Below are 26,933 nucleotides of genomic sequence, written 5' to 3' on the forward strand. Positions count from 1 at the left end.
AGCAAGCAGGGAGGTGGGCAGGTGTCCGTCCAGTCGGAGCAGCATCCCAAGAACAGGGAGGGGTCCTGACTTAGCAGGGACCGCAGAGGGACCTCTCTTCCGCACCCCTGTCCCCTCGGGTCGCCTCCCGGCCCCGCCCTGCCGCCATCCGCGTGGCCGCAGCGCCGCCCGGTGGCCGCCGTCCGGCCGCGGAGGGGCGGGGGGGCGGGGCGCGGGGCGGGGAGGGGGCGGGGTCTGGCGGCGGCCCTTCCCGCCGCCCCTCCCTCTGCCCACTCGGCGGCGTCTCGCGCGGTCAGGACCCGGAGCCTTTTCGCTCGGGACCAGTCCGACGAGGGCGCCCGAAGCGCGGTCAGGTAAGGCCCCCGACAGCGCAGTGCCGCGCGGCGCGGGGACCCGGGGAGTTGGGTCTTGCCCGGGTGTCCGCTCCCGCCGCGGTGCTCCCACTTGCCCCGCCGGCCTCGCTTGAAGCTCCCGGGCCCGCTCCTGGGGCGCCTCGCGCGGGGACCCGTCCGGCTGCCCCCGTCTCTCCTGGGCAGAGCCGGGTCCCCGTTCGGGACGCCGTGCTGGGGCTCCGGACGCCTGCCATCCGTTCCCGGTCCCCCATCTGCAGCCAGACCCCTGACCCTTCCTGGGAGGTTCGGTCCTGTGTCTCGTGCCTGGGGCCATCTCCAGAGTTTGAGGAGCCCAACTCACTCCCATGGGATGACACCCCGCCCAAGACGAAACTGGGCACGGGGTGTCCAGGGTGCTGACCCCCCTCCTGGGCTCAGCTGAGAGGGAGCGGTTGTCCCTACTCCCCAGAAAGACTCGTCCCTAGAATGAGCTCCGAGGGACCAGCTTCCCTGCAGTGGGCCTCAGGGGAGGTGGGGTCCCTGACATTCCGATGGAGAGCAGGGGGAGGGGAGTCACAGTCACACCCCACCTACCCAGGCGTCAGCAGGAGCCCAGCCTACCCCGTTCCTCTGAGGCTGGAGGTGTCCACTGGGCATCTGCCCCCAACCCGAGAGTCTGCTAAGGGAGACTGAGGGGAGCGTGGGGGGAGGGGTGGTGGTGACTCTGCTGGGCGGCTCCCCTGATGGGCCGGCCCCACACCCGCCCCAGATGCTCAGGATCCTCCCCAGCAGAGCCCAGGACAGGGCCCGGCACCCGCTGGGGTGGTGGGGGGGGAAGTCTGCTGCTGGGAATACCTCCTGATACCAGTAAGGACGATCAAAAACAGCAGGATGCCACCCCTGTGTGCCTGCCATCCTGCCCAGGGCCTCCAACCATCCTCCCCTCCACCTAGGGAGGAAGCTGACAGCTTCCACACCCCTAGGCCACCCAGCTGTCCCCAAGGAAAGGCTCTTCAGTTGCAGACACTCTAAAAGAAGGAGGCTTAAGGTCCACAAAATTTCCATGGGTTTCAGTTCAGTTCAATTCAGTCGCTCAGTTGTGTCCGACTCTGCAACCCCATGAATCACAGCACGCCAGGCCTCCTTGTCCATCACCAACTCCTGGAGTTTACTCAAACTCATGCCCATCGAGTCGGTGATGCCATCCAACCATCTCATCCTCTGTCGTCCCCTTCTCCTCCTGCCCTTGATCCCTCTCAGCATCAGGGTCTTTTCCAATGACTTCCCTGGGTTTAGTTTCCAGTAAAGGAGCTCTAGCCTGGAGGCCCTGTTACAGCAGGGTTTATTCCCTGCCTGCCTCTGTTTGCCTCACCAGGGCCAGGAAGCCTGATGGGTATTTGGGGCTCCCAGGAGGGAGGGAAGTGGTCTGCCTCCTCCTGTGGCTTGGCGGCAGGAGGTGGGGTGGGGAGAGGACCTGCGCCCCTGGGGCATAGGTGACTCAGGAGGGGCTATATGCAAGGGGCAGAGATGTGTCCATTCGGCCAGACGTGGGTCTCAGTGGGCCTCTGAAATACTCTGACCATAGCAAAGCTGCCACCCTGGGCTGATGAAAGTGACCTGGGGGCAGGGTTGTGAAGACTGCAGCAGGTTGGGGGCAGTTGTTGGGCCCGTCCGAGGTGGAAGCCACAGGCAAGGCAACATATAGGAGACCAGGCTCCGGCCGCTGGTTCACCTGGTCAGGCAGGGCACATCCACACCCAGTGGACTCTGCATCGCCAGCCAGCACAGGTGGCTCTGTTGTGCAGTGGACCCGCCTGAGGTCCCTCAGGTCAGTCGAGCTCCCTGGAATGGGCCAGTACCTGGGAGAAGGAGCAGGACCCAGGGGTCTTCCCAGGCCTCAGCAGAGGGTGTGGGCTGAGCCTGCCCACCTCTCCATCACCATTTTCTCATCTGTAGGACAGGGTCTCCAAGTACAGAGGGGAGAGAGACCGTGTTTGCTGCCATGAATGCTTTATGATACCTGGAAAACTTGGCTCTCATGATTATTTTAAGAAAAACCCAAATAGTTTGATTCTTTTATTTTAAACCCCACGTTCCACTGGTTTGGTCCCTCCTGTGACTCCTTTCAAACATTTGTGCAGAGCTGGTGTGGGGCACATCTGCAGAGAAGCAGGGCTCATGGGATTCTGCTTACTGAACAGGACCTGGAAGCCAGCCCCTACCAAGCGCATGCGTTGGGGTTGGGCCAGATTACAAAGGAACAGTGCAGTTAATGTAAATGGAATTGTTTTCTTAATTTACCTTTTGTGCTGTTCATTGTTGGTGTATAGAAATGCAAATTATTTTTGTGTGTTGACTTTGTATCCTGCTACTTAGATTAATTCATTTATATAACAGTTTCTTTCTGTGGACTCTTCAGGATTTTGTACATGGAAGATCATATCACCTATGAACAGAGATAATTTTACTTCTACCTTTTATTTCTCTTCCTTGCCTAATTGTTCTGGCTAGGACTTCCAATACTATGTTGATTAGAAGTGGTAAAAACAGCATCTTGTTTTGTTCTGACCTTAGAAAAGCTTCTAGTCTCTCACGAATGAGTTTAATATTTGCTGTGGGATTTTCGTAAATGACTTTTATTATGCTGAGATAGTTTCCATCTAGTCCTACTTTGTTGAGTTTTTGAATCATGAAAAGATATTGGATTTGATCAAAAGATTTTTCTGCATCAATTGAGATGATCATGTGGGTTTTTCCTTCATTCTGTTAATGTGGTGTATTACATTAATTGATTTTCATATGTTGAACCATCTTTGCATTTGGGGAGTAAATCCCACTTGATCATGATGTTTAACCCTTTTTTTATCCTGTTGAATTCTGTTTCCTAATATTTTGCTGAGGATTTTAGGCTGTAGTTTTCTTTTCTTGTAGTGTCTATCTGGTTTTGGTATCAGGGGTAATATTGTTCAGTTGCTAAGTCGTGTCCAACTCTTTGTAACCCCTTGGACTGCAGCACACCAGGCTTCCTTGTCCTTCACTGTCTCCCAGAGTTTGCTCAAATTCATATTCTATGAGTCAATGATGCCGTCTGTAATGCTGACTTCATAGAATGAGTTTGAGGTATTCCCTCTTCTTCAATTTTTTTGGAAAAGTTTGAGAAATATTGATATTAGTTCCACTTTAAATGCTTCATAGGATGCACCAATAAAGCCATCAGGTCCAGGGCTTTTCTTTGTCAAATTTTCAGTTACTGATTCAAACTCCTTACTAATAATACTCAGATTTTTCTTCATGATTTTCTCTTTGTAGGTTTTGTGTTTCTAGGAGTTTGTCCATTTCATCTAGGTTATCTAATTTGTTGATGTGCAACTGATTATAATACTCTCTTAAAATTCTTCTTATTTCTGTAGAATAAGTAGTAACTTCCCATTTTCATTTATGATTTTAGTGATTTGAGTATTCTCTCTTTTTTTCTTAGTCCATCTAGCTAAAGGTTTGTCAGTGTTGTTGAGCTTTTTGAAGAATCAACTTTTGGTTTCATTGATTTTTTTCCTATTGTTTTTCTATTATCCATGTCATTTATCTCTGCTCTAATGTTTATTATTTCACTCCTTCTGCTAGATGTATGTTTAGTTTGTTTTTTTTTTTTTTCTAGTTCCTTAAATTGTAAAGTTAGGTTATTGATTTGAGATCTTTCTTGTTTTATGTAAACATTTATAGCTGTAAATTCTCTCCTTCATACTGCTTTTACTGTGTTTCATGTATTTAGTATGTTTTGTTTTTGTTTTTATCAGTCTTTGAGTATTTTCTAATTTTCCTTGTGGTTATTCTTTAATCTTTTGGTTGTTTAAGAGTGCGTTGTTTAATTCCCACAATTCTGTGAATTTTCTAGTTTTCCTTCTGTTATTGACTTCTAAAGTCATCCCATTGTGATCAGAGAAGATACTTTTCATGATATTTTCTTTTTAAATCTACTGAGGCTTCCATTATTGTTATACTTTTCCCTATCATTGCAAGCCTTACCCTCTCTGGTTGACTTGACTACCAGGGTATTTAAAAGACTGGCACCTCCCCGACCCTTTTCTTTTTCTCTTTTTGGAAGTCAGACATTGAAGACTATAACATTGGAAAGCAATTGTATATACAGGGGAAATTAGACAGGCACTGCACATATCTAGGGGAAAGTACAGGCTCAGGAAGGATATAAGAAGACCTTACCTTTACTCCTTGGGGCTTCCCAAGTCCCAAATGGTCAAGAACCTGCCTGCCAATGCAGGAAACATAAGAGATACAGGTTCAACCCCTGAGTCAGGAAGATCCCCCGGAGAAGGAAATGGCAACCCACTCTAGTATTCTTGCCTGGAGAGTTCCATGGGCAGAGTAGCCTGGCGAGCTACAGTCCATGGGGTCACAAAGAGTCGGACACAACTGAAGTGACTTAGCATGTACACACGCACCTTTACTGTTCAGGCTGATCCTTGGCACAGAGACAGCCTACAACATAAATAAAACAAAAACAATAAAAAATAGCAAACCCTAGGGAAGGAGAAGAATCTGATTTCCAGAGTTACCATATTAGATTCAAATGTCCAGTTTTTAACAAGAATCAAAAGGCAAGTAAATGAACAGAAAAATATGGCCCATTCAATGAAAAAAATATAAACCAACCAAAACCATCCCTGAGAAAGACCTGATGGTGGATCTACTGGACAAAGACTTTAACACAACTATCTTAAAGATGCTCAAGGAGCTAAAGGAAGTTGTGAAGAAAGTAAAAAAAATAATGTATTAATAAAATAGAAATATCAATAAATAGAAAACCTGGTAGAATCAAAAAAGATTTAATAAAGCTGAAGAGCACAATGATTTTATTAGAGGGCTTCAAATGCCAATTTGAGCAAAGAAAGGATCATTGAAGTTGAAGATAAGACAATGGAAATTATGAGTCTGAGGAGAAGAAAGAAAAAAAGATTAGAGAAAAGTGAACAGAACCTAAAGGACCTGCATACAGTTTTGGGAGTCCCAGAAGGAACAGAGAGAGAAAGGGACAGATGAAACATGTGAAGAAACTTCCCAAATTTGATGAATGACATAAATATAAACATCTAAGACAAATAAGGTGAACTTAAAGAGACTCACACATTACACATTATAATCAAACTGTCAAAAGACAAAAACAAAGAGAAAAACTTTATATCAGCAAGAAAGAAGTGGCTCGCGATATCCAAAGGAACTTCAATAACATTATCAGAAGATGTCTCATCAGAAACTCTGGAAACCAGAAGCAGTGGGTTAATATATTCAAAATGCTAAAAGAAAAAAATCTGTCACCCAAAATTTCTATATCCAGCAAAACTGTCCCCCAAAGTTGAAGGCAAACTTAAAAAATTTCCCAGATAAAACCTGAAGGAGTTTATTACTAGATCTGCCCTATAAGAAATGCTCAAGAGAGTCCTGCAGGTGAAATGAAAGGACAATAGACAATAACTTGAAGTCATATGAAGATATAAAGATCTCAGTAAAGGTAAATACATGAGCAATTTTATAAAGCTATTGTTATAACAATGGCATATAACTCACTTATTTTCTACATGATTTGAGGGACTAATACATTTTCTAAAAAAGCAGTAACTAATCTAATGTATACCCAGGATTGGGATTGCTGGGTCATATGGTAGCTCTATCTTTAGTTTTTTTGAGAAGCCTCCATACTGTTTTTCACAGTGGATGCACCAACTGATTCTACAGTGGAATCCACCAATTCCCTTCAAAAGTGCATGAGGGTTTCCTTTTCTTCACATCCTCATCAACAGTTGTTATTTGTATTCTCTCTGATGATAACCATTCTGACATGTGTGAGGTGATATCTTATTGTGATTTTGATTAACAATTCCCTGATGATTAGCAGTATTGAGCATCTTTTCCTGTACCTGTTGGCCATCTACCTTTCCTCTTTGGAAAAATATCTATTCAGTTTTCCTGCCCATTTTTTAATTGAGTTGTTTGTGTTTTTGATGTTGAGTTGTATGAGCTGTTTATATATGTTGGATAGTAACGCCTTATTTGGAGAAGGAAATGGCAACCCACTCTAGTATTCTTGCCTGGGAAATCCCATGGACAGAGGATCCTGGCAGGCTACAGTTCATGCGGTCACAAAGAGTTGGACACAACTGAGTGACTAACATACATGCACAACCCATTATTGGTCATATCATTTGCAAATATCTTTTCTCATTCAGCAGTTTGTCTTTTCATTTTGTCAATGGTTTCCTCTGCTGTGAAAAAACTTTTAAGTGTAATTAGATTTCATTTGTTTAATTCTGGTTTTATTTCCTTTGTTTTTGGAGACAGAGCAAAATAATAATAATAATACTGCTGTGATTTATGTCAAAGAGTGTCCTGTGTTTCCTTTGGGAGTTTTATGGTATCCAGCCTTACGTTTAGATCTTCAATCCATTTTGAGTTTATTTTTGTATATAGTGTTAGAGAATGTTCTAATTTCCTCTTTTACATTTAGCTGTCCAGTTTTCCCAGCACCAGTTATTGAAGAGACTGTCTCTTCTTCATTGTATATTCTTGCCTCCTTTGTCATAGATTAATGACCATAAGTGCATGGTTTGTGCACTGGGATCTCTGTTCTTTCCTGTTGATTTATGTGTCTGTTTTTGTGCCAGTACTATACTGTTTTGATTACCGTAGCTTTGTGGTATAGTCTGAAATCGGCTACATGATTCCTCCCCCTCTGTTCTTCTTAAAGCTTGTATTATTGTAACTTTAATTTGTAACTCCACATTTTGTTTTCTACATAATTTAAGGGACCAATGCATTAAAAATAATATTTGCTTGTGTTTTTGGAGCAGTTTTTTGTGTGCATGTTGTTGAACTTAAACTGGCTTCCCAGGTGGCACAGTGGTAAACATTCTGCCTGATGATGCAGGAGACACAAGAGACACAAGTTCTATCCCTAGGTGGGGAAGATCCCCTGGAGTAGGAAATGGCAACCCACTCCAATATTCTTGCCTGGAAAATTCCATGGATGGAGCAACCTGGGGGTCTACCAGTTTATGGGGTCACAAAGAGTCGGACATGACTGGGCATAAATTGGCATAAATTCCAATTATATTGTTATAATTTTATAATGTTAAGTTAATCCCATGATAACCATAAAGTACCTAAAAACACAAAAAGAAATGAGGAAGGAATGTAAATGTTTTACTACAACAATCAGCTACACAGAAAGGAAGATAGTAATGCAGAAAATGAGGAACAAAAAAGCTATAAGGTACATAGAAAACAAATAACAAAACTACAGAAGTCTCTCCTTATCAATAGTTACTTGAATTGTAAATGGATTATACCGTCCAAGCAAAAGACAGATACTGGCTGAATGGACTTTAAAAAACACCATCCAGCTAAATACTGTCTACAAAAGATTCACTTTAGATCCAAAGACACAAATAGGTTTGAAAGTGAAAGGATGGAAAATGCTATTCCATGCAAATAGGAACCAAAGAAGAGCAGGGGTAGCTATACCAACACCAGGTAAAGTGAACTTTAAATCAAAAAGAGTTATAAGAGACAAAGAAGGGCATTATGTATTAATAAAAAGTTTAAGACAACAGAAAACAACATATTATAGTTGTAAACATATACACAATAACAGGCCATCAAAATTTTTAAACCTTAAAAATATTAAATCTTGATCATGCATTGGGGGAGATGGTTGCCTGGCTCTTGGTCTGTTTCCACTCTGCCCATGTTGCTTAGTTGTAATAAAGGTGGTATGTGAGAGCCCAGTTTTCAAGACTGTGGACTCAAAACCATGCTGCCTGGATTTGGAGTTCAGCTACTAGCTGAGCACCTTGGACAAGTTACCTATCTTGGTCTCAGTTTCCTCATCTATGAAATGGAGGTTATATTAGCACTAATATCCAAGGGCTGTTGTGAAGGTTAAAAGAAAATCTGCAGTGTACCATCTGGTGCAGAGTAATCATAGATATTTCATGCCACTTAATCTTTTCTATTTTCTTCAAAGACTTTTTAGTCCATGCTCTACACACAGTTATTTGCTCCTCCTGGATTTTATTTGGGTGCCCTGCATGAGGTAGGATTACTTATAGTCATATTGTGAGCCCTTTTCCCAGCCTTCTTTCACAGCTCTGAAAAACAGCCATCTCATCTTTTCAGTTCTCATATGGTTTTATGCCACTGCTGTGTGGTCTTCTGGCCATTTCCAGCACCAAAACAACAAATACTTCATTACTGTGATTGTATTCCATTATTGCACTTGATAGCATAAATTTTATCAACCTTCATTTTTATTTTTTTCACCTACTCTTATTTATTCCTTCAGATGAACCTAGGATTTATTTTGTCAACAAATAATGGCAAAAAAGAAAATTTATTGGAAATTTTAGTCAAAATTATATTCAATTATAGATTTGGTTAGAAATAACTGATATTCTTAAGTATTGTGTCTGTCATCTAAAAACAAGGTTTTTCTCTCCAACTGTGTTCTTTGGAAATTTTTAAAGTTTTTTCCATAAGTCATGCACATCCTTAGGTTCTTATTAAGTTTATTCCTTGGATTTATTTTGGTTTTCTTGCTAGTGTAAATAGTATTTTTTCCATTACCTTTTCTAATTGGTCATTCCTGATAGAAGAAAACCTGTAGATTTTTGTATATTTTTCTTATAACTGCCTCACTGAAACCCCTTTCTCTCTCCCCTAAACTTTGTTCAGTTTATCTTACTGAGTTTTCCAGGTAGATAGTACCATCTTTAATAAGGAGTTCCCATCTCATCCTTTACAAGATTTATACTTGTTTCTTTTTACTGTTATTGCACTGACTTCTGACACAACAGTGAGTGACAGAGTGAGATCCACACTCTTTGTCTTTTTTAATTTTTGTACTCTACTGGTCATTCTTCAAGTGCAGGAGTTTTAAATCCAGAGTCAGTTCCATATATGGGTCCACTGAAGTAATAAGGAATATGATTTCTGTGTATGAGTAATCTGTGTATTTGTGTCAGGTAAAATTGTCCACATTCTTAAAGGAGTCTGTGATCTATGAAGACAAAAACATCTATTTTAGTTTTGTGTAAAATTTGATTGCTGTTGTTCAGTTGCTAACTTGTGTCTGACTCTTTGTGACCCACTGGAATGTGACACGCCAGGCTTCCCTGTCCTTCACTGTCTCTTGGAGCTTGCTCAAACTCATGTCCATTGAGTCAGTGATGCCATTTAACCATCTCATCCTGTGTTGCCTGCTTCTCCTCCTGCCTTCAGTCTTTCCTAGCATCAGGGTCTTTTCCAGTGAGTCATCTCTTTGCATCAGGTGGCCAAAGTATTGGAGCTTGCATCAGTCCTTCCAGTGAATATTCAGGGTTGATTTCCTTTAGGATTGACTGATTTGATCTCCTTGCAATCCTAGGACTGTCAAGAATTTTCTCCAGCACCACAATTCAAAAGCATCAATTCTGGAGAAAGAAATGGCAACCCACTCCAGTATTCTTGCCTGGAAAATCCCATGGACAAAGGAGTCTGGTGGGCTACAGTCCATGAGGGTCACAAAAAGTCAGACAGGACTGACTGAGTGCATGCGTGCATATGTGCACGCACGCGCGCGCACACACACACACACACAACTTCTGGACATTAGCCAATCTGACCAGGAGACTGAGAGGCTGAGGTTGAAACTTGCAAGGCAAACCCCTAAGTGAACTCTGAACTTCACTAGCTAGCTCCTCTGTGGAGGCAGAGTGCCGTGAAATAGACATTGTAAGAGAGAACTGTGCTGTTATTCTTGTCTGAGGTCGTACTCCAAATCCTCTTTCATAAGAAAGACCCGATTTTGATGAACTTCTTTTTTTTTTTTTTTCATTTATTTTTATTAGTTGGAGGCTAATTACTTTACAATATTGTAGTGGTTTTTGTCATACATTGACATGAATCAGCCATGGATTTACATGTATTCCCCATCCCGATCCACCCTCCCACCTCCCTCTCCACCCGATTCCTCTGGGTCTTCCCAGTGCACCAGGCCCGAGCACTTGTCTCATGCATCCCACCTGGGCTGGTGATGAACTTAAATGTGATCGTGTTGAGTTCATTGATGTTAGCGCCCTCTTTGTTGTGATCAGTAGACTGATTTGAGAATTGTATCATCACTGTATAATGAGACCAGACACCACTGTTTGCCACCTTTTCCTCTTGTCATCGTGTGTGGGGACACTGAGGGAGAGGGAATCCATTCCAGATTCATGAATAAATGATTTTTAAAATTCTGCCCTGAAAAAAAAAAGCATCAATTCTTTGGCATTCAGCCTTCTTTATGGTCCAGCTCTCACATCTGTACTTGACTACTAGAGAAACCATACCTTTGACTAGATGGACCTTTGTCAGCAAAGTGATGTCTCTACTTTTTAATACATTGTTTAGGTTTGTCATAACTTTTCTTGATTTGAAATTTATATCCTTTATAGTGTTAATCCAACTCCTAAATCTCTTATGAGGTTTGCCTTGTCTGATTTTTTTAAATCATAAATGGATGTTTGGTGGCTTTAATAGAGCAGTGACTTACATACCTTATTTTAATGTACTTCACATTATTGCACCTTGCAGATATTTTGGTTTTTACAAATCAGCAGCTTGTGGCAACCCTGCATTGAGCAAGTTTATCAGAGCCATTTCTTCAACTGTATTTGCTCACTTTGTGTCTCTGTCACATTTGGGGAGTTCTTGAAATATTTCAGACTTTTTTGTTATTACCTTGTTATGATGATCTGTGATCAGCAGTCTTTGATATTATTAATACAACTCTCTGAAGGCTCAGGTGATGATTAGCATTTTTAGCAATAAAATATTTTTAATTAAGCTATGTATATTGTTTTTTAAGACATACACCATTTCACACAATAGACTACATTATAGTGTGAACATAACTTTTCTATGCAGTAGAAAACCAAAAAAATCCCTAAACTCCCTTTATTATATTTGCTCTATTATAGTGGTCTGGAACGAAATCCACAATACCTCTCTATCGTGTGCAGAAACTCCTTGCAGAATATTTTTTAGGGATGGTGTGTAGGTGGCATAGATCTGAGCCCATTCCATTTACACCTGAGGTCTTTATCCATTTTTTACTCTATTTGTTTTAATTGAAGTATAGTTGATTCACAGTATTGTGTTAATTTCTGCTGCACTGCAAAGTGATTCAGCTATACATGTATATACTTTCTTTTTCATGAGGATATTGAATATATACTTCCTTGTGCTATATAGCAGGCCCTTGTTTTTTTATCCTTTCTAAATGTAATAGTTTGCATATACTTACCTCAGACTCCCAGTCCATCCTCTCTCTCCCTTGGCAACCACACGTCTGTTCTCTATGTCTGTGAGTCTGTTTCTGTTTTGTAGATACGTTCATTTATGCCATATTTTAGATTTCACAAGTAAGTGATATCATATGGTATTTGTCTTTCTCTGTCTGACCTACTTCACTTAGTTTGATTATCTCTAGTTACATTCATGTTGCTGCCAATGACATTACGTTGTCCTTTTTTTGGCTGAGTAGCATTCCACTGTGTGTGTTAAATATGTACCGCATCTTTATCCACTCATCTGTCAGTGGACATTTGGGTTGTTTCCGTGTCCTGGCTATTGTAAATAGTGCTGCCATGTACACATGGGTGCATGCATCTTTTTGAATTAGTGTTTTGTCTGGATATATGCCCAGAATTGGCATTGCTGGATCATATGGAAATCCTATTTTTAGTTTTCTGAGATGTTTATTCTTGTATATGAAAGATAAGGTGGCTGGAGAGACATCTCTTGGGTCATTCTATTTCCCTGTCAAAATTCTGAATTATTGTCTCATCTTCAGTCTACAATGTTGTAGAAGAAGAGTCTGATTCCTCTATTAGTGATTTATTGCTGTATAATAAAGTATTCAAAACAGTGATTTAAAACAATGTGCTAAGTCATTTCAGTCATGTCTAATTCTTGGCAACCCTATGGACTGTAGTCCACCAGGCTCCTCTGTCCATGGGCTTCTCCAGGCAAGAATACTGGAGTGGGTTGCCATGCCCTCCTCCAGGGGAATCTTTCCGACCCAGGAATCTAACACGCATCTCTTATGTCTCCTGCTTTGGCAGGTAGGTTCTTTACCACTTGCGCCGCCTGAGCATTTACTGTCTCATAATTTATTCAGGTTAGGAACTCAAGGGAGGCGTTGCTGGGTGGTTCCAGCTCAGGGTCCCTTGCAAGGTGCAAGCAGGATATTGGCTCTGCCACAGTCATCTGAAGTCTTGGCTGGGATGGAGGACCTGCCTCCAAGACAGCTCACTCACCGCTGTCAGCTGGAGGCCTCATCGCCTCCCCTCATGAGCTGCTGCAAAGGCTGTTGGCACATCTTCGTGTCATGACAGCCAGCCTCCTCCTTAGAAAGTAGTTCAAGAGAGGACCGGGCAGAAGCCACCATGCCTTTTATATCCCACGCGTGGAAGTCACACAACACACTCCAGGTTATTCTGTTGGTCACAGTGGCCAGTGATAATTCGGGGCTGAGAGGACTCCAAGGGGGATACCTTGGAGGTTGCCTCCCATAGGCCAAAGTGGTTTTTCCCTTTGGGTATTTCTGTATTTTGTATTTGTTGCTTTTGTGTTTTTCCACTGGGTAGATACTTTTAGAAGTTTTCATTATATTTGAGAATAATATTTTCTTCCAGTACACTTTATTATGTGGGCCTCTTTTTAATTACATGCGTTAGTGCATGGTGTGTGTGGTGTATGATGTGTGTGTGTGTGGTGTGTGTGGTTTATGTGGTGTGGAGTGTGTTGTGATATGTATAATGTGTTTGTGGTGTGTGTATGATGTGTGTGGTATGATGTATGTGTGTGATGTGTGTGTGTGTGGTATGGAGTGTATGTGTGTGGTGTGTGGATGATGTGTGTATTTGTGGAATGTGTGTGGTGTGTGTGTGATATGTATAATGTGTGTGTGATGTATGATGTGTGTGTGTGAGATGTCTATGTATGTGGTTGTGTAGTGTGGAGTATGTGTATGGGGGGTGTATAATGTGTGTGTGGTATGTGTATAATGTGTGTATAATGTGTGTGTGTGAGATGTCTATGTATGTGGTGTCTGTGGTGTGGAGTGTGTGTGTGACGTGTATAATGTGGGTGGTGTGTGTATGATGTGTGGTGTGTGATGCCTATGCACATGGAGAACATGGCTGATCTGGGTGAGTCTCCTGTCGGTCCCCTCCTTCACTTGTAGCACACAGGACATGGTGGGCCTCCTGGTGCCCTCTCTGGGGTCTCTCCTCCGTGGGCCTCAGCGTGAGGGGTAGTGGAAGACAAAGCTTTTCCTACATCCCATGCTCAGCCCTCACTGGCCCCCTAAGGTTATACCCCTAAGGTATAATGTGTGTGGTGTGTGATATGATGTGTGTATGACGTGTGGTGTGTGTACGATGTGTGAGTATATGATGTGTGTGTGTGGTACCAGTGTATGTGGTATGTGTGGTGTGGAGTGTGTGTGTGATGTGTATAATATGTGTGTGGTATGTGGATAATGTGTGTGTGAGAGATGTCTATGTATGTGGTGTGTGTGGTGTGGAGTGTGTGTGGCCATCAGCAGTGATTGGAGGCTTCAGGGTTCTTCAGAGCCCTTGGCCTGCGCCTCACCCCACCTTCTCAGTCAACACAATCAAGTGTTGCCCCCAGTCCTCTGTAAACTAGATTCCTCTGTGCGGGGAGTTCCCTTCCTCTGGACACTTCTCTCTCTCTGGGCACATCCATCACCTCCTGCAGGAAGCCCTCCTGGATTTCCTGATGCTCCCATGGGGCTTGCTTTAATCTCTACAGCCAGGCTGTGCAGGGCGATGAGGAACCGTAAATGTCCCACTCAGAATGGAGCCCTAAGCCTGAAGTCTCTGCTCCTGCTCAGTGTTTGTGGCCCCCACCCAGGCAAGGGAGCAAGGCGCACCCGGAGCTGAGGTGCTTCCTGACCTGCGTGTGTCCCCCCAGCATCATCTGGGGAGGGGGGCTAGGGGCCGGTTATATGAGGGTGGGGCACGGTCTGCAGCGCCACTCTTCCCTTTTGCAGGATGTCGAGGCGCAAGGGTGCTGCCAAGATGCTTCGCAGCCCCTGCTCTGCCCTCCTGCTCTGGGGGCTCCTGGGGGCCGTCCATGCTCAGCAGGAGGTCATCAGCCCCGGCACCTCGGACAGGAATAGCTGCCCAGGTACAACCGGTGTGGGCGTGGTGGGGCGGGGCTGAGTGGGGCCAGGATGGGGCGGGGCCTAGGGTGGGGGCAGGGCCGAGTGGGACAGGGGTGGGTGTGGCCTAGGGGGGTGGGGCCGGACCGAGGGCGGGGCGGGTTGCAGGGAGACCCAGCAGGCAGACCCCAGGACCACCGGCTCAGGCCCCGAGGTGACACCTGTGCACCCCCAGAGAAGGCCGACTGCCCGATCCACGTGTACTTCGTGCTGGACACATCAGAGAGCATCACCATGCAGTCCCCCACCGACAGCCTGCTCTACCACATGCAGCAGTTCGTGCTGCAGTTCATCAGTCAACTGCAGGATGAGCTCTACCTGGACCAGGTGGCCCTGAGCTGGCGCTACGGCGGCCTGCACTTCTCCGATCTGGTAGAGGTGTTCAGCCCGCCGGGCAGCGACCGGGCCTCCTTCACCAAGAGCCTACAGAGCATCAGCTCCTTTCGCCGGGGCACCTTCACCGACTGCATGCTGGCCAACATGACCCAGGAGGTTCGGCGGCACGTGGGCAAGGGCGTGGTCAACTTTGCGGTGGTCATCACCGACGGTCACGTGACCGGCAGCCCGTGCGGGGGCATCAAGCTGCAGGCGGAGCGGGCCCGCGAGGAGGGCATCCGGTTGTTCGCGGTGCCGCCCAACCTGAAGCTGAACGAGCAGGGCCTGCGGGACATCGCCAACACACCGCACGAGCTCTACCGGAACAACTACGCGACCATGCGGCCGGACTCCACTGAGATCGACCAGGACACCATCAACCGCATCATCAAGGTCATGGTGAGTGGCAGGCTGGGGCAGGGCAGCAGGAGGCAGTACAGGGCTCCGGGTCTGTCTACCCGCTGTGAGTGAGGTGACTGAAGGGTGTGGGGTGGGGGTGGGGAGGGGTCTGATGTGGGGAGGGATCTGATGTCTGCTCTGATGTCCTGGGTCCCCGCCCAGATGTGGAGCCGGTGCCACCTCCAGTTCCCCACTCACCAGGGTTTCTCTCTGTGTCTTTTCCGCAGAAACATGAAGCCTATGGAGAGGTGAGAGTGTCTCCATCCCAGCCCGGGAGGCTGCCTGGGCCTCTGACTCAGAAGAGATGACCACCCCCCTTCCCACACCGCACTCCCAGGAGCTAGGACAATGAGAAGGGCTGAGGGAGCACAACCCCTCTGCTCCCTGTGGAGCCTGAGACTGGAGTCTGATTGAGGGACTGTGGCCAAAACCATGCTGTCTAAGCCCAGGAGATCAGCATCAGGGTCACCTGCAATCCCTGTGGATGAGGCTGAAGGTTGAAGGTTGCCCCCGGGCTGACAGGCTCTGTCCACCTAAATCAGGCCAGGAGGAGAAGGCAGGTGGCCAGCTGTGTGCCCAGTGTGGGACCCTCGTCCCTGTGCTTCCCCTGCACCATCTCACAGCCCTGGCTCCTACAAGCCTGCCCTTTCCCAGGACAGCTGCTCAAAACACAGAGATTTAACACGCAAGAACAGCGGAGACTGGCCAGCAGCAACTTAATCCTTCCTATTGTCAGTCATTGCTTAACCCAGCCTTGGTTTCCCAGACTTGAATAGACCACTCATGTGGACCCCCGAACATGCCCCTGGTGGGCACAGAGGCCTCCTAGACACCTCTCAAGTCTGTTCCATTACACAGTCCCGTTCTCAGGATGGCCCAGCATCCAGGGGGCCCAGGCTACACCCCTCCCTCCCTCCTGGCACTTGTGACCCTGGCCTCACGCACTGCCCCTTGCTTCCCATTTCAGTGCTACAAGGTCAGCTGTCTGGAGATCCCTGGGCCCCCTGGCCCCAAGGGCTACCGCGGACAGAAGGTAAGATGCCTAGACCACCAGTGGGGTCGATGTCACAGGAAAGCCCCTGACCTCTCCTCAGCTCCATATCTTAGGGCCACTGCACCTTGGATGGACTCACCACTTCTCACCCTGGAGGATCTAAAATTCAGTTTTTATCAACTTCCTCTCCTATGGCATTTCCAGAGAAGTAGGAATACTTATAAATTAAGATTTGCCCATAAAATACTCCTCTAAAGTAAACAAGCATGCCCATGTACATAAAGAAGCATGAGCTACATTATTGTTAGTAACATGATGAAAATTCATACAGGGCACCCCTGCTTGTCATTTATTAAATAAGTGGTTTTTAAGAGGTCAGGTTGGCCCTGCATCTTCATAACAGCAGAGGTGTATAAAATGAAATTCCTCCAAAGTTACTACCAGAGTATAAGAAACGCCAGTGATTCATGTCAGAAAGTGGCTTCTTTCCAAGTTCAAGGGTGAGGTATCCAGGTATTTGTCTGCCAGGCTGCTGGTCACATGTTCCTGCTGCCTCCCTGGTTACTCCAGTCCTAGAGCCAGGGATAAATTTGCCACCAGAGGCAGCTTTGGCCACCCATGGCAGGGCTGTGACTCTGGTCCTTGGTGGGGAGGGGGCATCTCTGGAAGCTGCTGCAGGGATCACTGTGGTTAGTGTGGGGGCAGAAGGAACCCCAAAACAGGGCACAGCTGTTCAGAAGCCTCTGCCCACCCACTGGTTCCTGTCTGTTGGTCTCCCACTTTCTGGGTCCCCAAGACCTTCTGCTCCTTACTCCTCCCTCTTCTGACCACCTCTCATTTCTGCCCATCTTTGCCCTGAAACTGGAAGCATCTTAATAAGTAGATCCACTTACTTAATACAGTCCCACATTATACAGTTAAACCTTGAATTCTGAGGAGCCAGTCTGTCTTGAGGTGTTATTTAGCTGCCCCCACAGGATCTAGAGGACATCGCGGCATGAGATATGGGGCAGGAGCAGCCAGGTGCAGAACTGGAGTCCTGTAGATCTGTGTGGGCACCCCACCCCAGGGCCGCTCCAACCCCACCACAGGGCGGCTTCTCAGAGAGCTGACAGTCAGAGCCCAAGGGAACAGGTCAGATAGGGCTGTTCTGACAGGGACCAGGACTCTAGGGGTCCTGAGGTGGCACTGTAATTGTCACCCGGCCACCCAACCCCAGGATCACAGTCTTGCCACTTCCCAGGAGCTCCCCCAGCCCAATGCCTCCCTTATTCCTTTCTCTGTCATCTGCTTTCAGGGCGCCAAAGGCAACATGGGTGAGCCCGGAGAGCCTGGACAGAAGGGGCGACAGGTGAGTGCCCTCCCCACCCCGACCCGTCCGGAGGCCCCTGTCCCCGCAGCTGGGGGTGCATCCACCATCCTCTGTTCTTCCACAGGGAGATCCAGGCATCGAAGGCCCCATTGGATTCCCTGGACCCAAGGTAAGTTGCTGCTGACCCTGCTTGGGGGGCAGGGACATGGGGACAAGCCAAGGGCTTCCTGCCTCCAGGAGGGGCCAGCCACGGGGTCAGGCTGTGCCTGGCACAGCCCATCATCCCTGCCCCTGCCCCACAGCAGTGAAGCACCTCGGTATTTCCAGCGTCGCATCATCCCTGGGGGCACCTCTCCACCAGAGCCTGCTGACACCACCCGCTTCTCCTCCCTGCACCTGGTGGGTGGGTCCCAGCGACCCGCCCGCCCGTGGTAATGCTTCTTTTCTTTCCTTCTGACCTCAGGGTGTTCCTGGTTTCAAAGGCGAGAAGGTGAGATTCCACTCTGGGCATCTGACCTCACCCAGCCTGACCCCCTCAGCTGCATCCTTCAGCGAGCTCAGGGTCCTTGCTGGGGCACGAGACCCCGCATCATGCCGGTAGTGACCTCTGGGGCCTCTCTGGCCTCGTGTTTGGCCTGAGGCCTGGAGGCAGTGGTGTCTGTGATGCGGAAGATTAGCACTAACTGGCCTTTTTCCTCCTACACAGGGCGAGTTTGGAGCCGATGGGCGGAAGGTGAGTAGAGTGGCGGGCAAGGGCAGGGTGCCCACCTTCCCATTACTCGGAAGGAAGGAAGGAAGTCCAGGGAGCTAACTGGGTCCCTCCTCCCCTCTCCTCCAGGGTGCCCCCGGCCTGGCGGGCAAGAACGGGACAGATGGGCAGAAGGTGAGTACACCGTCCCTGGGTGGGGCAGCAGTGCCCATGGAATGAGCATGATCCCTTTAAGACTCTCAGGTCCTTCAGGGGGTGGGCTCTGGGCCCATCCGCCCACTGCCCAGACCTGTGACTTGGGCAGCCCCTGGTCATGCCTCCTCAGTGGACACAGGACTGACGGGGACCCTGCATAAGGGGCGTGGACATTTGCTGCAGAAAAGCAGGTACTGGCCAGGCAGGAGTCTCTCAGCCTGGCCTGCGGACCTCATGTCTGGCCTGGCTGGGGGTTCACAGACCTGCACAGGTGCACACACACAAGTGTTGCGGGAGACCATACATGCACGCACACATGCACACACGTGGAGGAGACACCACAGACCCCCACGCTCCCAGCCACACCCCAGGGATGCCCTCCCACCTTCACAGAAGTGCCACCCTGATAGCCATTCACACAGATGTCCTACAAGGGGTGCCCAGTGTGCCCAGACCTGGCACCTCTGATCCCTGTCATCAGGGCTTGTGTCCCCAAATCCAGCCCTGACACGTCTTCTGTTCCCCTCTTCTCCTTCAGGGCAAGCTGGGGCGCATCGGACCTCCTGGCTGCAAGGGAGACACCGGGGATCGGGTGAGTGCAGCCTGGTGGCTCCGGGAGATGCTGGGCACCAGGCAGGGGTCAGTCCACCAGCTGTAGCGGGAAGGCAGGTGGCAGGGCCCATAGCTGGGCTCCTCCCCAGCCACCTGTCCTGGACCCCCTCCAGGGTTCAGCTGGGGTTGGGGTCACAACATGACAAGTGACCCTGGAGCTCCTGAGTCAAATGGAGGGGAGCTGCTCTGGAGTCCCAGGGCACGCCCCCCCAGATTGGCAGCTTGTCCGATCGGCCCACCCAGGCCCAAGGGGTCCTGGCATCCAGTCCAGAGATGGGGTGCTGGTCACCCTCCCCCTGGTCAGCTGGCCCTGAGCTCACAGGGAAAATTCAAGCACAGCCCTGGGCAGGAGCCCAACATAACCCCCTCTCTTCTCTCAGGGCCCCGATGGCTACGTGGGGGAAGCCGGCAGCCCTGGGGAGCGAGGAGACCAAGGCTCGAAGGTAGACGGCCTGGCCACGGGGCAGGCAGGCCAGAGCAGACTGGGCCACCACCCTCCCAGGGCCTTCTCCCTGCCCACAGCACCCGGCCTAGACGCCCAGCAAGATGCGCTGTCCCTGCAAACCAGGCGGGGGGCCATGGGGTGCCCACACATGGGGGTCGTATAGCCACACATGGGGGCCGTGGGGTGCCCACACACGGGGGCCATGGGGTGGCCACACATGGGGGTCGTATGGTAGCCACACATGCGGGCCATGGGGTGCCCACACATGGGGGTCATATAGCCACACATGGGGGCCGTGGGGTGCCCACACATGGGGGTCATATAGCCACACATGGGGGCCGTGGGGTGCCCACACATGGGGGCCGTGGGGTGGCCACACATGGGGGTCGTATGGTAGCCACACATGTGGGCCGTGGGGTGCCCACACATGGGGGTCGTGGGGTGGCCACACATGGGGGTCGTGGGGTGCCCACACATGGGGGTCGTATAGCCATACATGGGGGACGTAGGGTGGCCACACATGGGGGTCGTGGGGTGCCCACACGTGGGGGTTGTATAGCCACACATGGGGGACGTGGGGTGGTCACACACGGGGGCTGTGGGGTGCCCACACAGGGGCGGGGCTTGCTCCTTGGACACAGGAGGAGAATTGCAAGCCCCCAGCCCCACTGGGGTCCTGTCTTGCTCCCGGGTCTGAGGAACAAGAGGCTGATTTCTTGATTTCTCCAAACACTTCCAGGGGGACCCTGGCCGCCCAGGACGCAGAGGCCCCCCAGGGGAGAATGGGGCAAAAGGAAGCAAGGCAAGTGTTTCCGGGGGCCCTGCACTGAGGCCCATGCTACCCCATGGGGGGAAGGGGTGGTGAGGGAGGGAGGGAGGTGGTCGTGCAGGCCAGCCTGGATCCTGAGCACCCCCCACACCCCACCTCTGTGGCCCTGCTGCCTGGTGACCTGGGTGTACTGCTCCCAAGGCAAACGTGGTCCCTCTGGAGGCAGCGGGCATGAGTCCACTTGGGGTTGGGCCACGTGTGGCCAGGCCATCACCGTGAGCCATCTCCTCCCCACAGGGCTATCAAGGCAACAACGGAGCCCCAGGAAGTCCTGGCCTGAAAGGAGCCAAGGGTGGGCCTGGGCCCCGAGGACCCAAAGGCGAGCCTGTGAGTTCACACCCACCCAGCCCCGGGGTGCCCGTCCCCCTGGCCGCCCCCCTCCTCCTGAGCCACCCCTCACACTCCCTACTCCGGGCGTCTCTGAGCCCAGCGTCCTCTGGCGTCTCTAAATGTGCCCCTTGTCCCCGTGCTGCAGACACCAAGCAGGGCCACCAGAGAGTGGCCTGCAGGGCCCAACCACACCCCCGCCAGACACCTAGTGCCTGTGAAGTGGCCCTGTGTCCCCACCTCACCCCCTAGCAGGACACCCCTGAGGGCTAAACCTAGACGCAGACACACGGGGCCGATCTCCAGGCTGACCCTGAGAGGCCGCGGCCTGAGGCCTGGCCTAATCCAGAAGGGACCTGAGTGACAACACAGAGAGCTAGTCCAAGCTGGTGTCAGTCATGTCACCTGAACCCCCAGCCCACATCATTCCCAGACCCTCTCCTGGGACAAACTGGCCCAGCAGAGGACACGGTCTAAGCTGAAGCACTCTGAAGGGGGTCCCAGGCCCCACCGCCAATGTCCTTATGGTGAGGACAGAGAGTAGGGTTCCAGTGTGGCCCCCACCATCAGGACCCCCCCTCCCACAAGCTTGTTTTCTGCAGGGGCGCAGGGGAGACCCTGGAACCAAGGGCAGCCCAGGCGGCGACGGCCCCAAGGGTGAGAAGGTGAGTGTGTTAGGGGAGCCTGGGGCATTGTCGGCCGTGTCTGTGTCTACACTGGGGTCTCACTGGGATGAGGAGCCAGCGGGGCCCCTGTAACAAGGGACAACCAACACCCCCACACACAGTCCACCTCAGAACGGAGGCGACCCCCAGGGCCTGACTGTCAGGGGGTGCTCCCTGCAGGGTCTGGGAGAGCAGGAGGAACTCCTTGCTGAGGGGCTGGGCAGGGTCACTTTCAGGCACGCCATGCACAGTTGTGCAGGCCGCACACTGCTCCGCCCCCAGCATCCCCTCCCCTACCCCGCACACATGTGTTTCTATAGCTGGCACAGGAGGTCTTGTGATGAAAGCCACGGGCGGCCAGCTCCCTGTGAAATGTGAGTGAAGGGCTCCAAGGAGGGCTTCCTCCTCTGAACATGAGTGGTGGCCCCTGCCTGGGCTGCGTGAGGCTGAGTGGATAGGCCTGCTGTTTCCAGGGTCACCCTCCACAGTGTGCGGCCTCCTCCCCCAGGGAGTTAATGATCCCCTCTCCTACTTCCCTCGCATGTAAGCAGACTAACCTGGCCTCTCTTCTCACAGGGGGACCCTGGTCCTGAGGGGCCCCGGGGCCTGGCTGGAGAGGTTGGCAACAAAGGAGCCAAGGCAAGTGGTCATGGCTGGGTGGTCACAGAAGCCACGGGCCCTCCTGCTGGAGGGGCTGCACCAGGAGCCCCTGCCCTCCACCCTTCAGACCCAGCCTGGGGGCCACTGTGGTCAGGGCTGAGGGCCTCTCGGAGGGCAGCACAGCCCTGCCTTGCTCACATCCACAGTGAGTCTCTGAAGCGACTCGTCCCTCTTCCTTCCAGGGAGATCGCGGTTTGCCTGGACCCAGAGGTCCCCAGGGGACTGTCGGAGAGCCTGGGAAACAAGTCAGTAGCAGAATGCCGAGGAGGGCCCGTGGCTCTGGGACCCAGACCCCTCGCTGCCCTTTGACCTCATCGTCCCCCTTCCCCACCCTGCAGTCCACTTGGGTCCTCCTGTCCTTGGGCAGGCAGAACACTGTCCCCACAAACCTGGGCAGCGGGACAGGGGGCGTCTCACACCCTCATCCTGCCCTGAGAGGGTCCAGATTTACCAGGTGGAGTGGGCAAGGGGGAAGCGGTGTGGGACTTGGGAGCTGGACGTGGCTCGTGGAGAGTAGAGACCTTCAGGATGCCCATCCCCGTGGGGCGGCAGTGTCACCTGGGGGTCAGAGCAGGATGAGGTCAGTCCCCCTCTGTGCCGACTCCCTGCCTCCTTTCTGCTCTCAGGGATCTCGGGGAGACCCTGGTGATGCTGGTCCCCGTGGAGAATCGGGACAGCCTGGCCCCAAGGTATGCCCCCTCCCTACCCTCCAGGATGGGGCTGGGAGCCTGACCACGTCTTCCAGGAATCTGCCCGCTCAGCCCCCTTGGTGTGGGAGGACATCAGGGGCCAAGCAGCAACCCCCCCACCTCCCCCATTTTCTCACCCTTGGGGGTGGCACATCCTCCCAAAGCAGACCCTGCCCATGAGGCCCCTCCCCACCTCCCCCCAGTCCAGGCCAGCTGCCTCAGTCTCCACATTTTCCCACTGGACCTGCCCTGACTGGCCTCCTGTGTCCCCCAGGGAGACCCTGGCAGGCCTGGATTCAGCTATCCTGGACCCCGAGGAGCACCTGTAAGTCCTGGCACCGGGTGTGGGACAGGTACTGGGGGAGGGCCATGACCAGGGAAGGTTCTTGCTAGTTCCTGCTGGGCCCAGGGTGAGTGGCGAAGGGCCCGGGGCGCCAGCAAGAGAAGAGGCAGGTCTCCTGGAACCTCAGACCTTCTCCCACAGCCTGCGTGGCTCACCGTGAGGGTTGGGACGGGGCTGCAGGGCCTGCCAGCCCTCAGCCCTTGCTGAGTGACCCCTCTGCTTGCTTCCCAGGGAGACAAGGGTGAGCCGGGCCCCCCAGGCCCCGAGGTACGTACTGTGGTGCATGGGGCCATCTGTGCATCTGGCCTCCGCTGAGCTCTGGGGGTGGGAGCCGGCCATGCCCTGAATCCATGCGGGGTTACATCTCTGCCAGCACTGCTGAGTACGGGTTCCTCCTGAAAAAGCTGGCAGGTCTGCTGAGGCTGGGGCAGGGCAGCAATGCTGGGCCACAGAACTCTATGCTATTAACGAGGGTGTCCTGTGTTACAGGGGGGCAGAGGTGACTTTGGCTTCAAAGGAGAACCTGGGAGGAAAGGCCAGAAGGGAGAGCCCGTGAGTACCTCCGCGCCCAGGGCAGAGCCATGTGCGGGCACCATCCGGGGCACTGCCAGAGCCCACCTGCCCTTTTCCTTCGCAGGCAGATCCTGGTCCCCCTGGTGAGCCTGGCCCACGGGGGCAGAAGGGAGCCCCAGGACCCGAGGTAGGTCAGTGGCCATGCCTTTGGCCCTGAGGCCCAGCCCCTGGGTCAGCCTGATGAAAAGGCACCCAAACCATGTGGTCTGCAGCCCTCCCAGCCTCAGCCATAAGGAGTGTCACCTCTCACTGTCACCCTTCCTCCTCCAGGGAGAGCCTGGCCCCCCAGGAGACCCTGGCCTCACGGTAGGTATCGGTTGGGGTTGGACTCGGGGTCCTCCTTCCTCTTAAAATCAGAAGAAAGGGCACCAGGGACGGACAGGTCAGGGGGTGAGGTCAGGGCAGAAGGTGGACAGGGTCCGCAGGCTCCCAGGAAGCACTCTGGTCCCTCCCCACGCTTCACGCTCTGCCGGGCCCTCCCGGCTGTGTTCCAGGAATGCGACGTCATGACCTACGTGCGGGAGACCTGCGGGTGCTGTGGTGAGTCGGGGCCCCCACACGGCTACACCAGAGCACTTGTGCACGCCCCTGGGGTCTAAGGGTGTCTCCACGGGCGAGGGGTCAGCGCAGCAACCCTCCCGCCGTCGGTTCGCCCGCCCCTCGGTTCTCCCGCCCCGCCCTCCTGCCCCCTTCCCGCTGAGCCCACCCCACCGCTCTCCCGGCTCCCGGCAGACTGTGAGAAGCGCTGCGGCGCCTTGGACGTGGTGTTCGTCATCGACAGCTCCGAGAGTATTGGCTACACCAACTTCACCCTGGAGAAGAACTTCGTCATCAACGTGGTCAACAGGCTGGGGGCCATCGCCAAGGACCCCAAGTCGGAGACGGGTCAGCTGCACCGCAGTGGGGTGGGCTCGGGGAGCGCCAGGCCGCAGTCTTGAGCAGAGGGGCCGGCGCGCAGGGCGGCTGGGATCCAGACGGAAGCCGACAGGAGGGGTCTCCGAGGGGTCGTAGCTTCGCCAAGGCTGACCTCACGCCCGCGCCCGCTGCAGGGACCCGCGTGGGCGTCGTGCAGTACAGCCACGAGGGCACCTTCGAAGCCATCCAGCTGGACGACGAGCGCATCGACTCGCTGTCCAGCTTCAAGGAGGCCGTCAAGAACCTTGAGTGGATCGCTGGCGGCACCTGGACGCCCTCGGCCCTCAAGTTCGCCTACAACAAGCTCATCAAGGAGAGCCGGCGCCAGAAGACCCGCGTGTTCGCGGTGGTCATCACAGACGGCCGCCACGACCCCCGGGACGACGACCTCAACCTGCGGGCGCTGTGCAATCACGAAGTGACGGTGACGGCCATCGGCATCGGGGACATGTTCCACGAGAAGCACGAGAGCGAGAACCTGTACTCCATTGCCTGCGACAAGCCGCAGCAGGTGCGCAACATGACGCTCTTCTCCGACCTGGTGGCCGAGAAGTTCATCGACGACATGGAGGACGTGCTGTGCCCGGGTGAGTTCTGGGAGCGGGGGAGGAGAGGGGAGGGCGGGGAGAGGGGAGGGACAGGGCGGGGCAGGGAGAGGTGGGGCTGCGCGGGAAGGAGGGAGGAGGGGAAGAGAGAGGAGGGGCTCCTGGCCCCGCAGGACCTGAAGGAGTCCCCAGGACCCCCGCCTCTTTTCCCATCTCCTAGATCCCCAGATCGTGTGCCCAGATCTTCCCTGCCAAACAGGTAAGGTGGGCGCCGCTGACCCCCAGACAAGTCAGCAGCCAGGGCGGTAGGGAGGGCTGTGCAGGGACCTCAGGAAATGCTGGTGCGGCCACCGCCAGGAGAAGCCTCAGGTTCCAGACCTGCGGTGGCCCAGCCTCCAAGATCCCAGCGCTTCCGAGGACGGGGCTGGGGGTGCTCAGCCACCCCCCACCTCATGCATGTGGGGAAGGGGCGCTGCCCACTGGGCACTGGGCTGGGCTCTCCAGCTGCTGGTCTCAAACACACAGGTGCCCAGAGGGACAGAAACCCCAGGGCTGCCTGGGGCTGAAGCCCTGGATCCACACATGAAATGGCTGGTCTCAAACCCTCCAGGAGGTGAACACATCCACAGCCCAGGGGCAGCTGCGCGAGGCAGAGGGGCCTCTGCCCTGACAGCCCCATGCTACTGCTGCCTGGCATCGCCTGTCTGATCTTCCGTCTGAAAGCAGACGTTTAGGGGGCCACGCCCCACCACCTCATGTGTTTGCACTAGTGTGGGAGGCTGGGGACCCACAGGGGCTGCTCCAAGGGGTCCCTCAGGCAGGGGATGGGGCAGGATGGCATCATCCAGCTCCACTGGGCATCGAGCTGCTGCCTGCAGGGCTCTGCTGCAGTGACTGGGCCCTGGAGGTGCCCAGAGACACCAGGAGCTGAGCCCCCATGGCTCGCCCTGCCCTCGCCAGCCGGGTCGTAGAGCCAGCGCTGGATCCTTACACTGAGTTGTGGGTGCTGGGCCTGTCCTGGAAGTGGGGCCTCCAGAGCTGACTCTGGGAAGTAAGGGCTGCCACAGCAGGCAGGGGCCAGGTTGGGCTGGGCTGCTGGCAGGTCCAACGCTGATGGGAACTCAGGGCCTGCATCCACATCCATGTCTGCCATGAAGTCGGCGCTGGGGCAGGCTCCTTCCAGGCGTCAGATGGGCCCCTGGGTAGGTTCAGAGGCTCCAAGGCCGCCTGAGGAGAGGGAGTGTGTTGACTTGGGGACAAGGGTCCCTACTCTTATTCTGACAGAGAACTTCCAAGGAAGTGCTCCTGAGGTTGTACCAGTGACCACGCCATGGCCGATGGCAAGCAGTGGGGGCATCCCAGAGACAGCTTGGGCCTGAGGTTCCCCAGTCAGCTGGAGACAGTGGTGTGTGGTGCCCAGAACCACCCAACCCCCAGAGGTTGACCCAGTAGCGCCAATCCCTGTCTCCTCTGGGGCTAAAGGGGCTGGTATCCCCACGGAGACCCAGACAACCCATGGTCTGTGCCCCTGCTGCCCTCAGGACTCCCGAGTCCTCCCAGGGTAGGAGCCCCTGTGGTCAGGTGGCCTCTTGAGGGCAGAAACCTGACCCCAGCCCTGGCGCCAGGGCCCAGCAGTCATCTTGCTGGGGAAGTATCGAGTCTCACACGGGCAGTCAGCTGAGAGTCTCTGTAGTTGCTTCTCACAAGCTGAGGCTGGTCCCTCTGTTCCTAGA

At 52.3% G+C, this 26,933-nt stretch overlaps 1 protein-coding gene across 2 annotated transcripts in view; it reads left to right on the top strand.

The window, feature by feature from the left end:
* The first annotated feature begins 244 nt into the window (after positions 1-244).
* Positions 245-26,933, top strand: part of COL6A2 (collagen type VI alpha 2 chain) — a 31,970-nt gene continuing 5,281 nt past the window's right edge. For both annotated transcript variants that reach the window (XM_065942147.1, XM_065942148.1), the window contains exons 1-27: positions 245-353; positions 14,443-14,579; positions 14,789-15,387; positions 15,615-15,635; positions 16,355-16,420; positions 17,679-17,732; positions 17,818-17,862; positions 18,157-18,183; positions 18,400-18,426; positions 18,532-18,576; positions 19,136-19,189; positions 19,590-19,652; positions 20,394-20,456; positions 20,721-20,810; positions 21,413-21,475; positions 22,052-22,118; positions 22,322-22,380; positions 22,762-22,824; positions 23,099-23,149; positions 23,399-23,434; positions 23,657-23,719; positions 23,805-23,867; positions 24,011-24,046; positions 24,235-24,280; positions 24,473-24,625; positions 24,790-25,242; positions 25,421-25,459. In XM_065942147.1, the coding sequence (XP_065798219.1) occupies positions 14,444-14,579; positions 14,789-15,387; positions 15,615-15,635; positions 16,355-16,420; positions 17,679-17,732; positions 17,818-17,862; positions 18,157-18,183; positions 18,400-18,426; positions 18,532-18,576; positions 19,136-19,189; positions 19,590-19,652; positions 20,394-20,456; positions 20,721-20,810; positions 21,413-21,475; positions 22,052-22,118; positions 22,322-22,380; positions 22,762-22,824; positions 23,099-23,149; positions 23,399-23,434; positions 23,657-23,719; positions 23,805-23,867; positions 24,011-24,046; positions 24,235-24,280; positions 24,473-24,625; positions 24,790-25,242; positions 25,421-25,459 (2,482 nt within the window). In that variant the 5' untranslated portion in view covers positions 245-353; position 14,443. The remainder of the gene's footprint in view (positions 354-14,442; positions 14,580-14,788; positions 15,388-15,614; positions 15,636-16,354; positions 16,421-17,678; positions 17,733-17,817; positions 17,863-18,156; positions 18,184-18,399; positions 18,427-18,531; positions 18,577-19,135; positions 19,190-19,589; positions 19,653-20,393; positions 20,457-20,720; positions 20,811-21,412; positions 21,476-22,051; positions 22,119-22,321; positions 22,381-22,761; positions 22,825-23,098; positions 23,150-23,398; positions 23,435-23,656; positions 23,720-23,804; positions 23,868-24,010; positions 24,047-24,234; positions 24,281-24,472; positions 24,626-24,789; positions 25,243-25,420; positions 25,460-26,933) is intronic.

Source organism: Muntiacus reevesi, chromosome 8 (assembly GCF_963930625.1).
Source record: "Muntiacus reevesi chromosome 8, mMunRee1.1, whole genome shotgun sequence".
Lineage (NCBI taxonomy): Eukaryota > Metazoa > Chordata > Mammalia > Artiodactyla > Cervidae > Muntiacus > Muntiacus reevesi.